The sequence below is a fragment of the Girardinichthys multiradiatus genome, chromosome 13, assembly GCF_021462225.1.
Source record: "Girardinichthys multiradiatus isolate DD_20200921_A chromosome 13, DD_fGirMul_XY1, whole genome shotgun sequence".
Lineage (NCBI taxonomy): Eukaryota > Metazoa > Chordata > Actinopteri > Cyprinodontiformes > Goodeidae > Girardinichthys > Girardinichthys multiradiatus.
This window is the reverse complement of record NC_061806.1, coordinates 32,908,695-32,924,954: the sequence shown is the minus strand read 5'-3', so window position 1 is coordinate 32,924,954 and position 16,260 is coordinate 32,908,695. Positions and strand designations below refer to the sequence as shown.

The 16,260-nt window shown below is 38.0% G+C and overlaps 1 protein-coding gene across 1 annotated transcript in view; it reads left to right on the top strand.

The window, feature by feature from the left end:
- The window catches only part of LOC124879420 (ectonucleotide pyrophosphatase/phosphodiesterase family member 2), a 59,965-nt gene that overhangs the window by 26,653 nt on the left and 17,052 nt on the right, over positions 1-16,260 (top strand). Inside the window, exons 18-24 of the mRNA XM_047383986.1 lie at positions 328-500; positions 625-685; positions 1,652-1,791; positions 2,722-2,863; positions 3,008-3,085; positions 6,591-6,723; positions 7,446-7,599. Of these exons, the coding sequence (XP_047239942.1) occupies positions 328-500; positions 625-685; positions 1,652-1,791; positions 2,722-2,863; positions 3,008-3,085; positions 6,591-6,723; positions 7,446-7,599 (881 nt within the window). The remainder of the gene's footprint in view (positions 1-327; positions 501-624; positions 686-1,651; positions 1,792-2,721; positions 2,864-3,007; positions 3,086-6,590; positions 6,724-7,445; positions 7,600-16,260) is intronic.

The following is a 16,260-nucleotide window of genomic DNA, read 5'->3' as shown; positions in this document are numbered from 1 at the left end:
TTTGGTTTTACTGTTTAGTTCAGTGAGGGTAAATCCTGTGAAGAGTGATCACACCTGAGCAGTTTTTTTGAGCGCTTTATTAATGTTTTGTTACAGATGTAAAATATTAAACTGCATCATATTCATTTCTGATTATGTTTGATGTGTAGGACTTCAGAAAATATGACACCATGTTGTTGGTAATTCTTAGGCTGATTTATTTATGATCCTTCTTTAGGGCCTCACAAGGTTCTTCAAAGAGAAGCTTTCTTCCCAGACACTAGCTTCAGGTGAACATTTCAGCTGTATACCAAATTTTTTTGTCTTTATATTTGTCTCTGACATCAGATTTGCTGGGGTTGAAGCCAGCTCCTAACAATGGAACACATGGCAGCCTGAATGACATGCTGAAGGATCCACCGTTCCAGCCCACTGTGCCAGAGGAAGTCACACCTCCGTCACCGGCGCCCAACTACGTCAACATAATGACCCACGATCTGGGGTGCAGCTGTGAAGATGAGGTCAGATGAGTGCATCAAAGACAATAAATAAATAAATAACTCAGAAATAGATGCAGTATTGATTGAGACAGTCTGTTCTTTTAAAATGAGCTGCCATATGCTCATTTTTTGCCTCCTACTCTAGAACAGGGTGGAGGAAATCATTGAAACCTTTACTCCTGCAGCAGCCGGAGTCTACAGTTACAGTGAGTTGTTTCTCCTTTGTGAATCTAAAGTATCAAAGCATTCACTGTGTAACAGCTGAGTGTATGTTGTGACTGAGAAAATATGCACTGATTAATTTGCAGAGTTGCTTTACCAACAGGATGTAAAATTATAAAAATGCATTTTAGATTATTCACATTTAATGCTGCAACATGCAACAAGAATACATTCAAATATCTTTTGTCTAAACTACCCTTATATTATCTATAATCACAAAGAAAAGCAAAAACATGCCATGATATTTAAATGTATCCATACATTTTAACTATGTTTCCATCTTAATTCTAAATTAATTAGTTTTAATCCTAAAAAGGTTCAGTTTCATAACCTTTCCTCAAACCATTTTTAATATAGTTTTTACAGATTTTAATTATTTTATAGGACATACTTTTTCTGTGTTACACCAACATATGTTCCATTATAAAAATACTGATTTTACACCCCCAGAATAGGGAATAAAAAACATGAAGAACAAGTATATGACCTGTACAATCCTCATGCCATCAAGTTGTTGCACAATATTTGGAGATTTGTTGCAAAACCTTTCATCACATCTACAAAATCCTTACCTAGCTTGCTGGAGGTTGCAAAGTTTCAGGGTGTCTTTGGGTTGCTCAATGGTCTTTAGGTCAAGGTGACTGAGACACATTGCACAAAAAATAGTTTCCCACTTTACCAGAAAATACTGGAAAAAATAGTTACAGTCAATAAAAGATAGCATGCATGGACATTTGCTGGTAAATGAACTTTGTGTTCTGCCTCAAGTCAACACTAGTCCCCAGGCTACCCCATCAGGGCTAATAGATACTTGATTGTAGGTTTTTCTTTTTTTAGGACCGCCTTAAGATATATCAGAAATTGATAATTTAGCGAATTAGGAAATCAAATTGAGAGTAATAAGTAAACCAAACTTCCTGTTACTTAACTTTGTGTTTATATATTTGCAGACAGCACCCATCTTCCATTTGGTCGGCCAGCAGTGATGTTCAACACTAAGTACAGCCTACTTCATCATGTGGAATTTATCAGTGGATACAGCGAAGAACTGGCCATGCCATTCTGGACAGCATACACACTGCCCCATCAGGTTCACACACACACACAGACACACACACAGACACACACGCACTCTTGTTTTTCTACATGTAGTGAGGACCATGTGTTGACTCCCACTGACTTCCATTGATTTTCAGTCATTTTCAACCCTTTCTATGCCCTAACCCTGACAATAACCCTAAACCTAACTATTACCAGTGCATGCCTAACCCTAACCTTAACCTAAAGTCAATTCACACCTTAGTCCTAAACCTAACCGTTAGCAAAATAGGTCGTGAGGACCAGCAAAATGTCCTCACTTTGGTACAAACGGTCCTCAATTTGATGGTGAAATCAGGAAAATGGTTCTCACTGTGATGCCAAGACAGGAACACACACACACACACACACACGTACACATCAGTGGACTATCAGTGGACTATGTAAACTGCCAAGTGGGACCTGTATTTCTAATCATTTGAAGTAAAGTAAATATAATACAAAATTTACCTTTAAGGTCTCTTACCATAATATTACAGCAAATGTGCTATTTAATTTTTTTTGAGAAATTGACAAGAGGGGACTCAGATCCTTAAAGGACATCTACATATCCAAGAGGGGACCTCCATTGTAATACATAGGAACTGTCTGTGCTCATTCTCACCTGATGAGCATTTGTTTACCTTAAAGACACTTTTTTTAGGGTTTCAGGTTTGATAAATCGCATTATGGGTGGTTTTAAAGGATTATATTTGCATATTCCCCTCGCATAAATGTTTGCATTTGGCTCATTATCTTAAGTTTTGCATTCTTATCAGGGCAAACAGGTTAAAATGTTTGCACCCGCCGTTCTGCTGATTTTACACACAATTTGATTTACACCTGGATTGTTGATCATCTTTGTGCACTCCATACAGTTTACACGTGTTTTTGTACACCCAAACGATTTGAATATCAGCCCCTTGATGTTTTTTTTTAACAGGAGGATCTGACTCCTATTCCGGAGGGTTCACCCTCTGCCAGTTGTATCCGAGTCGACCCAAGAATTTCCCCAGTTCACAGTCAGAGCTGCACAGCCTACAACCAGAACAAGTACCTCACCTATGGCTTCCTATTTCCCCCAGGTAAAGCTGCATTTTGGATGGAGCATGTTCTGTGGAGGGGTTTTTGAAAAACATTTGTTTTGATTTAGAAAGGATAATGCACAATCCAAGCATTAAAAAAGCAACAATATTTTAAATGCTGTTATGATGTTTTTATGTCAACAGAACTGGCAACATCTCCAGAGTCCAGATACGATTCTTCGCTCATCACCAACACTGTTCCAATGTACCCCGCTTTCAAAAGTAAGCGATGGCTTTAAAATGCAACAGTGAAAAATAAGCTTTCATTAAGCACCTTTAATTGGAGTAAGACCCAGTGTGGTTATTTGTAACATGTGACATACTCAGAAATTCACATGATTTTTGGTGAACTTACAGTACGTAACTGTAAGTCCTGTAAGAAAAACCACTTTAGGAAAATATATCGGGATTTTTCACGTTCTTGTTTACATTTCTTGTAGCAACTCTCTCAAAATAAGAGAGAACAGTTTATTCAAGTAAGATGGGTGTTGGTCTTCATAAGACAGGAAATGGCTTTTAGAAAATACCTACTTCCTCTTCAGTCAGAGCAATAATTAAACTTTTAAAACATGAATTGTGAAAACAAGGCCGGACAAGGACCCTACTTTATTTTGCCACCTCGTACAATGAGCAGGGTGTTAAAGATAACTCATTAAAACTTACTGTTAGAGAGCAAGTGCAGCAAAGAGTTGGATCTTGGGGTTACCAAATTTTCAGAACAACCATTAGATGTCAACCAGCTATTTGTGAGGCAAGAGAAGAAAACATATTTTCTGAATTGTATCATTATAAAAGTAAATATGTGAAATTTGCTTAACAGCACTTTGACTTTAACTGGGACCATGTGCCTTTGTCAGATGATTCTAAGATTGGGCTTTTATTAAATAAACAGAGGTGAGTTTGGTGATGCTGCATGCTTGTTTCTCTTTCAGAGGCCCTGAGAAGCAAACATTGGAAATTTAAGCAATTTTAAACAAAAATCTCGTGGCTACTGCCAGAAATGTGAAACTGGGTCATCATTGTGTTTTTTCAGCAGAATAATGACTCAAGGTCATGTCAGACCCCAGGCCTAAACCCCACAGAAAACCAACAAAGGGAGCTGAACATAAGAGATCACATGGGAAGAGCCAGGACTCTGCATGATCTGGAGACTGTGCAAAAACAAATGGTCAAACATTTCATCTTTAATGCTCCAAGCTTGTGAGATGTTTGGAACAAACTAAATGTGTTCCTATTGGTCAAAGAGTGTTATACACCATGGGTACACATTTTATGTTAAAATATATATTGCTCAGTGTTTTCTGGATGTAATCAGTCATTTTCTACCGCTTATTCCATAGTGGGTCACAGGGGGGCTGGTGCCTATCTCCAGCAGTCTATGGGCAAGATGCAGGGTACACCCTGGACAGGTCACCAGTCCATCACAGGGCAACACACAAAAAACCATGCACACACTCATTCATACACCTAAGGGCAATTTAGAGTTACCAATTAACCTAACAGGCATGTCTTTGGACTGTGGGAGGAAGCCAGAGTTCCTGGTGAGAACCCACGCATGCACAGGGAGAACATGCAAACTCCATGCAGAAAGACCCCCGGTCAGGAATTGAACCCAGGACCTTCTTGCTGCAAGGCAACAGTGCTACCAACTGCGCCACTGTGCAGCCTGGATGTAATCAATGTACTCAAATTAAAAGTTAGATTTTCTTACATTTTCCTTAAGAGGTCAATCTATTATGATAAAAGATACATTTATTATGATATTTTACTTCTAACTTGGTATGAATTACAATAGTAATGATCGTGAAAAAGGAAAATTGAGAGATTTAAGCCACTAATTAACACTGTAACATAGTGAATGTGCAATTCACCCCTTCCAGCAATTTATACTGCTGAGTTTGACAGAAAAGTGTCACATTTATGTTTTTAAGGGGTGGTAGATTTAAGTATCCTTCTCTTTTCCTTTGCATTAGCAACATTCAGTGGTGTCACATGAGGAAAAGGACCGAAAGGCGGTGACATCAGTTCTGAGTGAGGACATACTGATACCCATTGTTTATGTAGAGAGAGAGGACTTATCAGGACACAACACAGCCTCCCTCTTTGAACCAGTGTGCAATTCAACTACAGATAATGTATTATTGTCATCAGATTTGTTTGGGTCAAGGTGTTTGTTGATTCTCTGTCAAGGCTGTCTAATGTTTTATCAGCCTTTCACTCTTCATTGAAGTCAGTGAGGTTTAGCTGTGTCACATAAAACAGAAATAAAGTGGCTGTGAGGTCTGAGTGAGGGCAGGGTGATACCCATTGTTTATGTGGAAAGAAAGGACTTATCAGACAAAACATGAACTCTTTCTGAAATGCTGCCTTAAGCACAGACAGATCATCTATTATTGTCCTCAAATCTGAGTGTGTGTGTGTGTGTATTGGATCAATGGGGTTTAGTACTTGTAGAGAAACTCTGCAAAACTAGTTTTCTGTGGACGCACCATATGAAAGTGTAAACACATGGTCTCCCTTTTCTACTGTTTTAAAAACTTTCAGCGGGCAGTGGTCCATTTCTGGAAAAGTAAACATATTGCAGATTTAATGTAGCAATATTGATCAATTAGTCCTCCATCTTTTATTATGATGGCTGCGGGTTTCAAACACTTAAATGGTGCCACAGGATATTTGAACAGTATCACTGAAAGACAAGTGGCTACATGGATCTTTCTGAATTTGTACAAACGTCTTATTGTTTTATTGGTCAAAAGCATTTTCCTTTTTACCAGAGGTGGGTAGTAACAAGTTCTAGTTACTTCATAGTAAAAAGTACTTTTAAGAGGAGGCTTTCTACACCTTTTGCTTCTACTTAAGTATTATTATATTGAAGTGATGCTACTCTTACTTAAGTACTACTTCACCCATCTCTGGTCACTTCACTGAATAAAGAATGATCTCCACACAGTTTATGGTAAAGTCTGCTGAGCCTGCTGTGGTATTTGGAGAGCAAATATATATACAGTAAACTGCACGTTTTCACTGGGAATAGTTTGGGCTGTTTAGATATATAAGCTACTTACTGTATATCTGTTTCCAGAAGCTTTCTGTTATGAAAAGTATGATTTGGAAATTTGTGTTGATTTTTGTGCTTTCATTTGTTATTTTGTTTTTACCCATTTTTTTATTTTATTTGAAACTGCCGGAATTCACTATATGCTTTGGGTCATTAGTATATACTTTTATAATTTAACCAAATACTTTTTAACTCTTAATAGAGTAATATTTTGATGATTACTTTTTACATTTTATTCAGTTGTATTATCTTGAACGTTCCTTTCCCTTTAATACAATTTTTGACTACTCTACCCATATCTGACCTTTACACATCGCTTCTAAATATATAAAACCAAAGACGACTCAACACAAGTAACTATGGTGTTAAATTGCTGATCTTATTTTATTCAAAAGTCAAACACATTTTTCCAGTTTTGTTTGTAAAACTAATGTTTTAGTTTATTTGGGGATGCATTTGTACCTGCATGAGATGCAGGGTGGGTTCAAACTCCCACATCTGCATGAATTCAGCTTGCAATGCAGTCTACATTGCGCAACATGCTTTTTTTTTTTACTAATTTCAAATTAAACTGTTGTGTTTAGGAAGCAGGTTCAAATCAAATATACCCCACGTTTCTAAAGAGAAGGGTATTTGCTTATTCATTTTCTATTTTTTTTGTGTGCGTAGGAATATGGAGTTACCTGCAGGGGACGCTGCTGAGACGTTACAGTGAGGAAAACAATGGTGTTAATGTTCTGTGTGGGCCTATCTTCGACTATAACTACGACGGCCTTCGAGACACCACAGAGCAGATTAAAGAGTATGTTTCTCAGAGCAGCTCGTAAATATAACAAATGGTGTGGCCCCATATTTGAAAATTATGACATCAGGAGGAAATATTGAAAAATGTTCTAAGTAATTACTGTTTCAAAATGCCACACAGCATATATTATGTTACATGTGTTAGCCTAAAATCAGTCTTTAACATAGCAACAGGCATTACATCACACCAGACTGCCTGTTTTTTAATGAATGTTTTCAAATTTGTTTTAAATATCAAAATTCAACCAGCATCCCAGTGTTATAAAGGATCAGAATCAGAGGTGATATCAAATTCAACAAGTCAGTCATGACTTACAGATCTTGAAGAGATAAATTAACAACGGATCATGACCTAAAAGTAAAATGAGAATACTCAACAAAAAAACAAGACGTCATGGAGATATTAACTAAAACAAAACCAAACTATCAGCCATGACATCCTTAATAAATCATCCCAGACTTTTGTAACTTCTATTTGCCAGTTATAGATTGCCTTCATACAGGCAAATATATTTCCGATTTCAAGCAGATTGAATGTCTGGAACTATTTTTAATACTTTATAAAGTAAGGTATGCTTAGTGTTGAGATCGCATGTCCAAATTAAATGAACCATGTTAAGCACTATGTATTCAAAATGGTGAATTTTAGATGTTTTCTCTGCTCTAAAAGGCCCATAATTTACTACCTGAAATCTGACTATCCAACTGTCTTTTCTTAAGGTTTTCTGCAGACAAACCGCCCATTCCTTCCCACTTCTACACCATTGTGACAAGCTGCCAGGAGATGAATCAGACAGTGGATGAGTGTGATGGGGCGCTTAAGGTGTTTTCCTTCATCCTGCCTCACAGGCCAGACAACAGTGAAACCTGCAATGTAAGTTTATTATAACACCAGCAGGAGGCAGTGTTGCACCAGCTATGAGTTTTGATAAGACGAATATTAAATATTTTTACCAGAATTCATTATTTTTAAAAATTGCTCAAAAGTTAGTTTAATGTTAAGTCAGCAGTGAAAGACACTAAAGCTTTAGCAGAGTACTTAGACTAATAATGAATTAGCAGAAACTATGATATACATGTAGATTGAATGTGTGTTTTATCCTCAGTATTTTTGGAGTGGACAGTGAAGTGAAGATTGAAATATTCTAGACATACAGTACAGACCAAACGTTTGGACACACCTTCTCATTCAAAGAGTTTTCTTTATTTTCATGACTATGAATATTGTAGCTTCACACTGAAGGCATCAAAACTATGAATTATCACATGTGGAATTATATTCTGAACAAAAAAGTGTGAAACAACTGAAAATATGTCTTATATTCTAGGTTCTTCAAAGTCGCCACCTTTTGCTTTGATTACTGCTCCGCACACTCTTGGTATTCTGTTGATGAGCTTCAAGAGGTAGTCAGCTGAAATGGTTTTCCAACAGTCTTGAAGGAGTTCCCAGAGATGCTTAGCACTTGTTGGCCCTTTTGCCTTCACTTTGCGGTACAGCTCACCCCAAAACATCTCGATTGGGTTCAGGTCCGGTGACTGTGGAGGCCAGGTCATCTGGGGCAGCACCCCATCACTCTCCTTCTTGGTCAAATAGCCCTTACACAGCCTGGAGGTGTGTTTGGGGTCATTGTCCTGTTGAAAAATAAATGATGGTCCAACTAAACGCAAACTGGATGGAATAGCATGCCGCTGCAAGATGCTGTGGTAGCCATGCTGGTTCAGTATGCCTTCAATTTTGAATAAATTCCCAACAGTGTCACCAGCAAAGCACCCCAACACCATCACACCTCCTCCACCATGCTTCACGGTGGGAACCAGGCACGTAGAGTCCATCCGTTCACCTCTTCTGCGCCGCACAAAGACACGGTGGTTAGAACCAAAGATCTCAAACTTGGACTCATCAGACCAAAGCACAGATTTCCACTGGTCTAATGTCCATTCCTTGTATTCTTTAGCCCAAACAAGTCTCTTCTGCTTGTTGCCTGTCCTCAGCAGTGGTTTCCTAGCAGCTATTTTACCATGAAGGCCTGATTCACACAGTCTCCTCTTAACAGTTGTTCTAGAGATGTGTCTGCTGCTAGAACTCTGTGTGGCATTGACCTGTTCTCTAATCTGAGCTGCTGTTAACCTGCGATTTCTGAGGCTGGTGACTCGGATGAACTTATTGTCCGCAGGAGAGGTTACTCTTGGTCTTCCTTTCCTGGGGCGGTCCTCATGTGAGCCAGTTTCTATGTAGCGCTTGATGGTTTTTGCGACTGCATTTCGGGACACTTTCAAAGTTTTCCCACTTGTTCGGACTGACTTACCTTCATTTCTTAAAGTAATGATGGCAACTCGTTTTTCTTTACCTAGCTGTTTTTTTCTTGCCATAATACAAATTCTAACAGTCTATTCAGTAGGACTATCAACTGTGTACTGTATCCACCTCCTGCACAACACAACTGATGGTCCCAACCCCATTTATAAGACTTGAAATCCCACTTATTAAACCTGCAGGGCACACCTGTGAAGTGAAACCCTTTCAGGTGACTACCTCTTGAAGCTCATCAACAGAATGCCAAGAGTGTGTGGAGCAGTAATCAAAGCAAAGGTGGCTACTTTGAAGAACCTAGAATACAAGACATATTTTCAGTTGTTTCACACTTTTTTGTTCAGCATATAATTCCACATGTGTTAATTCATAGTTTTGATGCCTTCAGTGTGAAGTAGAGGCTGAAATTTTTTCGGGAGTCCCACGGGTCACGGGATTCCCACGGGAAACCCGCGGGACGGGAGACAGCATCAGTAAAGATCCCGTGATTGGGACGGTGCAGGATAAAAAATGAACGGGAGCAGACGGGAGCGGGAGCTAACTAATAGGAGGGAAAATAAACTAGGATCAATTGTCCTTGGAAATGTAAACTGAGACTTTGTTATAAACTTTAAGAAAAAAAAAACTTGAATCGACGCTGCCATTGTGTAGTTTTTTTTCAAGAAGCCTATACCATAATGTGAGTCAAACGAACTACACGACCCACAAGCCAACAGTGCTTCTGCTCGATGTTTTCCACCTGCGTTCAGGATGGAGGGAGCAAACGCAGGTGGAGAACTGGACGTGGTAAAATTGGATTTGTAACGTAAAGTCAGAAATAAGGACTTATCTATTAAACTCATAGAGCTGACAGGAAAGTTGCAAATATTACCGGACTTCAGGAGAGTTGAATGTAGCGGTGTTAACACGAAGTCTGCTGCTTGTAAAACGTGTTTAGTCGTAATCAAGTTCACCAGTGATTAAGGGACACTTGTAAAACAGATTCTGGATTAAATCAACCCTGCATCTCTTCATTCATCAAACCAAAAGTACCAACATGTGTCAAGTCTCATCTGACCAACAAAATTGCTGCATGTTCACTAAAGATTTAAGAGGTAAGGTACGGAAGCCCGTGAGGGGACCTGGGGAAATTTATTTATTTTGCGTCTCCACGCAATACTTTTGCGTTCGGCATTTTGGAGCAACAGCACAGATGATAAACTGCTCATAAAACAAACAGCACTGATATGTGATTGATATGGATTATTTGTCATATGCAGGTTAACACGCAGTAAACAATGCGATGAAATGCTTAGGATAAGAAGAACCGTTCAAATCACGATAAAAACTAAAACACTAATGGCGTACAAAAAAAAAGTACACATCATGCAGCAGTAATAAGGAAATAAAGTGTCACAGATGTGGTTTCGTGCAGTTTTATGGTCCAGAGTTCAGTAGTTTGACAGCTTGTGGATAAAAACTGTCTTTTAGTCTGATTGAATATAATTTTATTTAAGGCTGATTTCAAAATAAAACTCAATAAATCTCAAAACAGGTGTAGTGTTTGTTTCAATTTTGCAGTTATCTGGTTTGGAAACTATCCCACAAAGTATTGCGAAATAACGCAAAGACTATTGCGTGGGGACACAAAAGAGAAAAAATTCCCCATGTCCCCTCGCGGACCTCGTAGAAAGGCTTCATCAAGGGAAGATATTAAATAAATATGTTGTGAAATAGAAAAAACTTGAATGTACCATTAAATGTACAATTTATTTAATACATCATTAAATATTAAGTGCACCACTAATTACGTCATGTCATCTTTAAAATTATACTTAATTATTCTGTGGCACATTTAATTGCATAATAGTCCATTTAATGATATAATGGTACATTTATTGTATCTAATGATGTATTAAATAAATAAATGGTACCTTTAATTTAATGGCACATTTAATGTTACATTTCTTTCATGTTACATTTACTTCACTTATGGGACATTCACAACATTTATTTATTTAATGATGATTTTATTGTATTAATTTTGTCCAGTGTGACCCTCCATTCTTGATGCCTGTATAGAAGGTCATGTCAGAATTTAAATCAGGTGTTCTGGAGCAGACACACATCTAAAACTTGCAGAGAAGGGGTCCCTGAGGACCAGGGCTGTGAACCATTCAGGTACAGTTTCTAAATTGTGAAGGTAATGCCTTTTTGGCCTTTTGTTCAACAAGTACAGTTCTCTTACTAGGTGCATTTTTCTTTCGTTTCAGCAACTTGAAACATAAAAGTAATGTCATTGTTCAAAGGAAACAGTCACTTAATAAATAAGTAAAATACAACTATGTACATTTTGTTTATTCAACTAAGATAGGCATGGTCTGTTTCCTTGTTTAATATTTTATTATTTTTTCATTATTATTCTTTTTACTTTAACTGGCCTTTACTACAACTAAAAACAGGGACCTAACTGGTCCTTTAAAGAAACAAATTGCCAAAAGACTAAATGAAGAAAACAAAAATGGGAGTGGCACAGGAGTGGGAGTCGTTCTGAATGGGAGCGGGACGGGAGTGGGAGTCAATTTACCAGGAGTGGGACGGGACAGGATTTTTTTTGTTATGCTGACCTGGGATTGGGATGGGACAAGACATTTTTCTGTGGGAGCGGGATGGGACAGGAGAGAAAATCCACTCCCGTGTCACCCTCTAGTGTGAAGCTACAATATTCATAGTCATGGAAATAAAGAAAACTCTTTGAATGGGAAGGTGTGTCCAAACTTCTGGTCTGTATATCGGAGGTTGATGTCTCTGCAGGTAAAATGCGTTACTTTGAATAAAAAAGAGCCCATAGCAGAAAAAAAAAAAAAAAATCATGCTCACATACAAATAACAGCAAAATCAGCTCCAAACAATGTGACGTTGAAGAAAAATTATCTAGCTGTCATCTCCTAAGCAAATGTATGATTGTTATCTTAATGATTATGACAAATACAGCAGAGTATCTGCCATGTGAGCTGATGAAAAATACTTTACTGCTGACACTGTGATGTCAAATGTGATATCCAAAACCTTTTAAGTATTGATACATAATCACGTGACATTTCCGGAAATGACTCAGGGAAACATTATGACATCATTACAACTGAGAGTTAAAACAGTATATCATGTTCTCTAAGAGAATGACAACCTGATATTTTTTTTAATTAAGTGGAAGAAACTCAGAGCAACTGCACAGAAAATTGAAGTTATATCGGACTCAGAAATTCTTAATTTCTTTAATTTTGTTTGTAAAAATAAGGGATAGGTTAAACTGACTTCTTTTTACTTAAGATTTGTTTGGTTATGTTATTTCAGTGTAGTTAAATCGATAGATAGATAGATAGATAGATAGATAGATAGATAGATAGATAGATAGATAGATAGATAGATAGATAGATAGATAGATAGATAGATAGATAGATAGATAGATAGATAGCAAGGTTTGGATTTAACTGGAGCTGTCGTCACATCATTATATTTATTTAGTTTTAGCAGTATATACAGAGGCCATTCCTGTGCTTCATTGTTTTTGTGGTCATTTTAATCCAGTTTAGAGCTTTAAAACTAATACTGAGGAGGCAGTTCCTACCAAATGTCAGGCCACACTTGTACTTCTTTCCTAATACTGCAATATGAATTCATGCAACAAGCAAAGATTTAAAAAGGTGATGTAATAAATGCAAAGTTAGTTAACATGCTTTTGCATGTTAACATGTTAAAACTAATGTTACTAAACTTTGAAACTGTTGCCTTGCAAACCTATTCATACACATTAAATGTTGCCATTTTATGATAGACCAACGCAAATTAGTGCATAGCTGTGATGTGAAGAGAAAATGACATACTGTTATATACATTTTTACAAATAGAGATCTGAAAAGTGTGCCATGCATCTGTAAGTCGCCACTTTGTAGAACCACATTTTACTGCCAATAAAGATGCAAGTCTCAGGCTTGGTCAGACAGGATGGAAGTAATCTGTGAACAGTCCTGCCACAAAATTACAATTAGATTCAAGTCTGGGCCTGACACATGTATATGCTTCTATCCAGACATTTCCATTGCAGGTCTGACTGTATGTTCAGGTTTGTTGTCCTGTTGGAAGGTGAACCTCCTCCAGTTTCTTAAGGGTTTTAACAGGTTTTCTTACACAATTGTCCGCATCTAGCTCGACCCATCTTCCCATCAATTCTGACCAGGTCCCCTGTCCATTGTAAGGAAAGCAGCCCTGCAGCATTAAGCTGCCACCACTGTGTTTCACAGTGGTGATGTTGCGTTCAGTGTGATTTGCAGTAGGTTTTCTGCTACACACAGCATTTTCATGTAGCACAAAAAGGTTAGTCTCTATGTTGGAATGCAGCATGTATCAATCATTCCTTCTGTTTCCTAATGACTTCATTTAGAAAGAATTTCTTCAGTTAGATGCCAAAAATAGACTACAATAACAAAGCCACTAGTTGGAGGTGACAAACACTTTGACTTTTAAAGTGGTTGTGATAGATGTAATAGATGTGGGTTAAAAGTAAGTTTTGACAGGTTTTGGTTTCTGTGCTGTAAAATAGGCAAAACCTTAAAATTGTAAAAACAAACTTAAAAAAGCATAATAAGAGAACAAAAGTAACTCTCTACAAAGGCAATGATAATATTGGGTTTTCCTTTCACATTACATTTTGGGACATTGTTATAGAAATGCACAGTATTGAAAAAAAGATAAATACCTCTGATTCACCAGGTGAGGTGGTTTATGTCCCAATAATTTCTTTGGTTGGTTCTATCTTTAGCTTTATTGATATTTAGGCGTGTTTTCATTTTCACTTGCTATTTCATTTTGACATTACCATATTTACTGCTGTTGCCAGTAGCAATTAAGAATGCAGACATTCAACTACACTCACCGGCCACTTTATTAGGTACACCTTGCTAGTGACGGGTTGGACCCCCTTTTGCCTTCAGAACTGCCTTAATCAGTTGTGGCATTGATTCAACAAGGTGCTCTATTGGATTGAGATCTGGAGACTGTGGAGGCCATTGGAGTACAGTGAACTCTTTATCATGTTCAAGAAACCAGTCTGAGATGATTCGTGCTTTATGTCATGGCGCGTTATCCTGCTGGAAGTAACTATCAGAAGATGGATACACTGTGGTCACAAAGGGATGGACATGGTCAGCAACAATACTCAGGTAGGCTGTGGCGTTGAAACGATGCTCAATTGGTACTAAGGGGCCCAAAGTGTGCCAAGAAAATATTCCCCACACCATTACACCACCACCACCAACCTGAGCCGTTGATACAAAGCAGGATGGATCCATGCTTTCATGTTGTTGACGCCAAATTCTGACCCTACCATCCGAATGTCGCAGCAAAAATTGAGAGTCATCATACCAGGCAACGTTTTTCCAAACTTCTATTGTCCAACTTTGGTGAGCCTGTGTGAATTGTAGCCTCAGTTTCCTGTTCTTGTTGACAGGAGTGGTACCCGGTATGGTCTTCTGCTGCTGTAGCCCATCCACCTCAAGGTTCAACGTGTTGTGCGTTCAGAGATGCGGTTCTGCATGCCTTGGTTGTAACAAGTGGTTATTTGAGTTACTGTTTCCTTTCTATCAACTCGAACCAGTCTGGCCATTCTCCTCTGACCTCTGGCATCAACAAGGTGTTTGTGCCCACAGAACTGCCGCTCAATGGATATTTTCTTTTTTTCAAACCATTCTCTGTAAATCCTAAAGACGGTAGTGCATGAAAATCCCAGTAGATCAGCAGTTTGTTAAATAATCTGAGCAGCCCATCTGACATCAACAACCATGCCACGTTCAAAGTCACTTAAATCACCTTTCTTCCCCATTCTGATGCTCGGTTTGAACTGCAGTAGATTGTCATGACCCTGTCTACATGCCTAAATGCATTGAGTTGCTGCCATGTGATTGGCTGATTAGAGATTTGTGTAAACGAGCAGTTAGACAGGTGTATCAAATAAAGTGGCTAGTGAGTGTATATCAGTGTTTGTTTAGGCAAAGCATATGCTTAGTTATATAAAATAAGGAATTTCTTTAATTTTCTTAAATTATTTTATTCATGGTTTTGGTCTAAATACGTGCCAGTTTGACCAGATGTGTAAACCTATATTGCACTAAATCCAAATTAGGATTCAAGTTATCTCAAAATTATCCCTTTATTTGGAATTAAACTGGATCTGTGCATGTTTCAGAAATCCCACTGTGGGCTTTAACTTGGAAGTGACACTAGAAGACAAAAAACTGGAAGAAAAAAGCTGGCTACAACTTCCAGATGCCTGACAGGGCCACGGTCATCTGTTCAATACAGTCATACTATATGATGTCTGGACACCATTGGAATGTCCGGCCATCATACCAGGAAGGAAGCAGGTTCTGTTTTCCAGTGATAAATGTGTTATGAAGCTGATAAGAGAGTTTCATTATCCTTCATGAAATCAGCCTTGTACCAACGTGGACTGAAAGACCACTCAGAGTAGAAGAAGCCATTACTTCAAAAGCAACATTGAAAAGCCCGACTACAGTTTGTGAGTTAACTCACGGACACTTAAATTTTTGGAAACGTGTTGTGGTGTGATGAAACTATGATCTAGTTGTTTGATGATCATGACCATCATTACATTCAGAGAAAAATGCTAGAAGCTTACCAGCCTAAGAGGAAAGAACACTATGGAAATACTGAAGTGACATCAAGACATCATCTTCTGAATAGAAAACAATAAGGTCGCCATTAAACTAGTTAGAAAGTGACTCAGGGACAACAAAGTAATATTTTTAGTGATGATGATAAGCCGTGATCTCAGCCCCATAGAGCATTTGTGTACAGAAGGACAATGTGTGTGTAAGCAAGGTGACCTTTAACCCTAGTTCGGCCACACCAGTTCTGTCAGGAGAAACATGCCCGAATTCCAGCTAACTATATTGAGAAGATTGTGCAAGGATACCCATAGCGTTTGATCAAATAAAATGCAGTTCCATCATATACTAAGGACGAACAAGAAAACATTTGAAGAAAGTTTACAACATTTAAAAAACAAAATTCAAAATATTCTATTGCTTTTGACTTTTAATGAAACAGGACAGGCTTAACCTGATTTAATGTCAGACAATAAGGAAGATGTATGTATTTGTAAACAGTGTTCATGTTAAAATCTGGTTTCAACTTTCAGCCTGGAAGCTATATTTAGATTATCACTTT